This window comes from Atta cephalotes (assembly GCF_000143395.1).
Source record: "Atta cephalotes unplaced genomic scaffold scaffold00035, whole genome shotgun sequence".
NCBI lineage: Eukaryota > Metazoa > Arthropoda > Insecta > Hymenoptera > Formicidae > Atta > Atta cephalotes.
In genome coordinates this window covers 3094960-3097873 of record NW_012130099.1, presented here as the reverse complement: position 1 = coordinate 3097873, position 2914 = coordinate 3094960, and the positions used below count along the sequence as shown (strand labels likewise).

The window sequence follows — 2914 nt, the reverse complement described above, 5'->3', positions numbered from 1 at the left end:
AAAACTTCATGTTCTTGAATTGAAAAAACGGATATGTTTTAGGAAGAAGAGGCGAAGAAATTGGTGGCGGACGCCATTCGTGCAGGTGTGTTCAACGATCTTGCGTCAGGATCCAATGTAGATCTCTGTGTCATTCGCAAGAACAATGTCGAATATTTGCGGCCATATGATACCGCCAGCGTAAAGGGCGAGCGGCAGATCAACTATCGTTACAAGCCTGGTACTACGTCGGTGCTCACGAAAACAATACAGCCGATCATCGTGGAGGAGGAGACGGTGCGCATAATCGAATCCGAAGCGATGGACACATCTGCATGAAACTCCGTTAACTAATCTAGCGTTCTATATATAATAATAAATACATTTTTCCAAACAATGAGACTTAACGGTTGAAAATCAATTCGATCTTGTAATAAAACATTGCGGCGATTGTGTAAGGATAAACGTATGATTTCTGAAATTCCGATTCCGTAAAGAGAAGAGATAATATTTGAATTAGAATTGAAGTTAAAAGAAGAATATTATTAGAAGAGTCCAGCGGCTTGTTTAAGGCGCTGTCTCTTCCATGTCGGTAGTTTTTCGAATTCCGCGGGTTCCATTTTGAAGATTGCGATGAAATTGTCATAAGTCAGGTGCATCTCTTTGCGTCTAACGTCCACACCGGCCGGCAAATTATCCGGTTCGCTTTTCAGCATTGAGGGCGGATACTTGATATAATTGTCGAAGTCTGTGGTGGCCTTCGAGGTCGTCTGCATCTTTGCCGATTGATCTCTATCCTCCAACAGAGTGCAGAAGATCTCGAACGGTTTGTAATCCCTTAGCAGATTATGATTCCAATTGTCAAACAGTCCGATAAATGTAGCTGGCTCCAAACCTAAGAAACGATGAAAATAAAAATATAGAAAATGTAAAAAAAATAAATAAAGATTTAAAAATTTTTGCGATAGAAAGAACTGAAAAATAATAATAAATCTATAAAAAAAATAAAATAAAAAATAATATTTTTTATATAAATTAAATATTTTTAATATTAATATTTAAATAATATTTTTTATTTTTAATTTAGCTAATATTTTTTATAAACCTATAAAAAATATTAGCTAAATTAAACTATTACTAAAAAAAACATGTTCCCTCCGATTTTTTAATAAGTTTTTAATATGTTGTTTAGGCCAAAATAAAGAGCATGTATTTTTTTTATGTATACATTCGCACTTTAGGAGATAAAATGCTCCTTCGAATAAATTCAGTTATTCTTTTCTCGAAGCGAGTATCGAAATGATAGAAACAAATTTTTTAAATAAAAATTGAATGATTTTAACTTTATAATAAGAATTTTAAAAATTGTTTTTATTTTTTATATATAAATTTTTTACCATTATTACTTTTGAAATAATTTTATTTAAAACAATTTTATTTGAAACGTTTTTTTTTTTCATCTTTTATAATTTCGACGAATTCGCTTCAAAAGAAATTTTGAGTATTTTACCCTAAAAATGTATATAGGCACGTAAAAAAATATGTGTATCTTATTCAGATTTAGATTACAACATATTAAAAGCTCAAAATCGAAAGAAGATACTTTTCTGTATTTCCTTGTTAAATTTTTATTACTTAAAAATGGTTGGCTCGACAAAGACATCATCGATCGTGAAGAGATCTTTTCGAACTGTATATTGTCTGGGACTCACCTTGTTTGATCACGGAAATGGTCGTGTTGCGATTTCGACCTGCAGGATGAGTGTAGAGATACACAGTGGCATCCTCAATGCACTCTTGCAGCGTTCTCGAGCTGGAGAACTTGCCTATCCATACCCAGATCACACTGCCAGCATCCAGCAACCAAACAGCTTCAGGTATTAGAGAGTTCTGTCGGAATCCAAGGATTTGCTCGCCGACGAAGAGGCCATTCTCGGTACGGCATTGAAACAGATGTTTGTCTAACTCCTCGCCGACTTCTTCAGTCTCTGTGCTATAGGTACCTACTCCTGAGGAGGATAAATTTAAGCGTAATCAATGATCATAATGTCTGTGATAATGAATGTGATTTTAGAAAAACATTCCAAACAACAAGTTTTTAAAATCGGATTATAAGACGTTTTTTACGTCTAAAAGTCGACTTAAAGACGTCTTACGTCACAATTTTAGACTTTGTGTTGTTTGGGATTCGAGATGTTCTATTTCTTCATTCGGTTTACCTCCAAGCTCGGCCCAGAAGTCATCACTTTCTTTACCCTCAGTGATGAGAGGCGCGTTTCTAGGCGCGAGGCGTCGCGATGTTTGTCTCGCGTCACCAGTGCTCTTGCCGCCACACCAGACGATCGGAGCGCCAGAGAAAAGGATGAATACCGCGCTGGAGTCCAGGCTACTTGCTCGTAATGGGCGTTCCACAGCTTTTGAAGTATACGGTGTTGAGCCGAACACTCTGACCAGATATTTTTTTGGCGCTGCAAATCGAGAATCTTTATTATAAAAAAATTATAGAAAAAATATTATAGAAAAATTCGAACCTTACGTTCTCTCTTAGATGTATGTTTTTCAAATTTTTTTTCATGTAAATTTAAGTACTCTATTTTTTCTTTGCATAATATACAAACTTTTTTGATATTTTATCTTAAATTGCAATATAATGTATAAATGGATGCAAACAAGCAATTCAAACGCAACTGAATCAATCTATCAAGTCGGAACTTTAATTCTTAATTCATATTTCGGTCCAAATTAGAATTCTCTTCAATGTCAAACAAAAAGGTGAAAGATTCTTAAAAGTCAAAAATTTTTGTTAAAATTTTATATTCGCTATTATTATTATTTTTGATATTTTGATATTATTCATTATTTTTCATATTTTTGATTATCGATATATATATATATATATCGATATATATATATATATATATATATATATAGTTAA

The 2914-nt window shown here is 33.4% G+C and overlaps 2 protein-coding genes across 2 annotated transcripts in view; one reads left to right on the top strand and one right to left on the bottom strand.

Annotated features, from left to right (window-relative positions):
• The window catches only part of LOC105621645 (proteasome subunit beta type-7), a 2727-nt gene extending 2283 nt beyond the window's left edge, over positions 1–444 (top strand). The window contains exon 4 of the mRNA XM_012203113.1: positions 43–444. Coding sequence (XP_012058503.1) covers positions 43–318 — 276 coding nt within the window. The 3' untranslated portion in view covers positions 319–444. The remainder of the gene's footprint in view (positions 1–42) is intronic.
• Positions 445–524: 80 nt separating this feature from the next.
• The window catches only part of LOC105621644 (villin-1), a 10629-nt gene continuing 8239 nt past the window's right edge, over positions 525–2914 (bottom strand). Inside the window, exons 7-9 of the mRNA XM_012203112.1 lie at positions 2199–2447; positions 1692–1988; positions 525–874 (exon numbers count right to left, since the gene is read on the bottom strand). Coding sequence (XP_012058502.1) covers positions 525–874; positions 1692–1988; positions 2199–2447 — 896 coding nt within the window. The remainder of the gene's footprint in view (positions 875–1691; positions 1989–2198; positions 2448–2914) is intronic.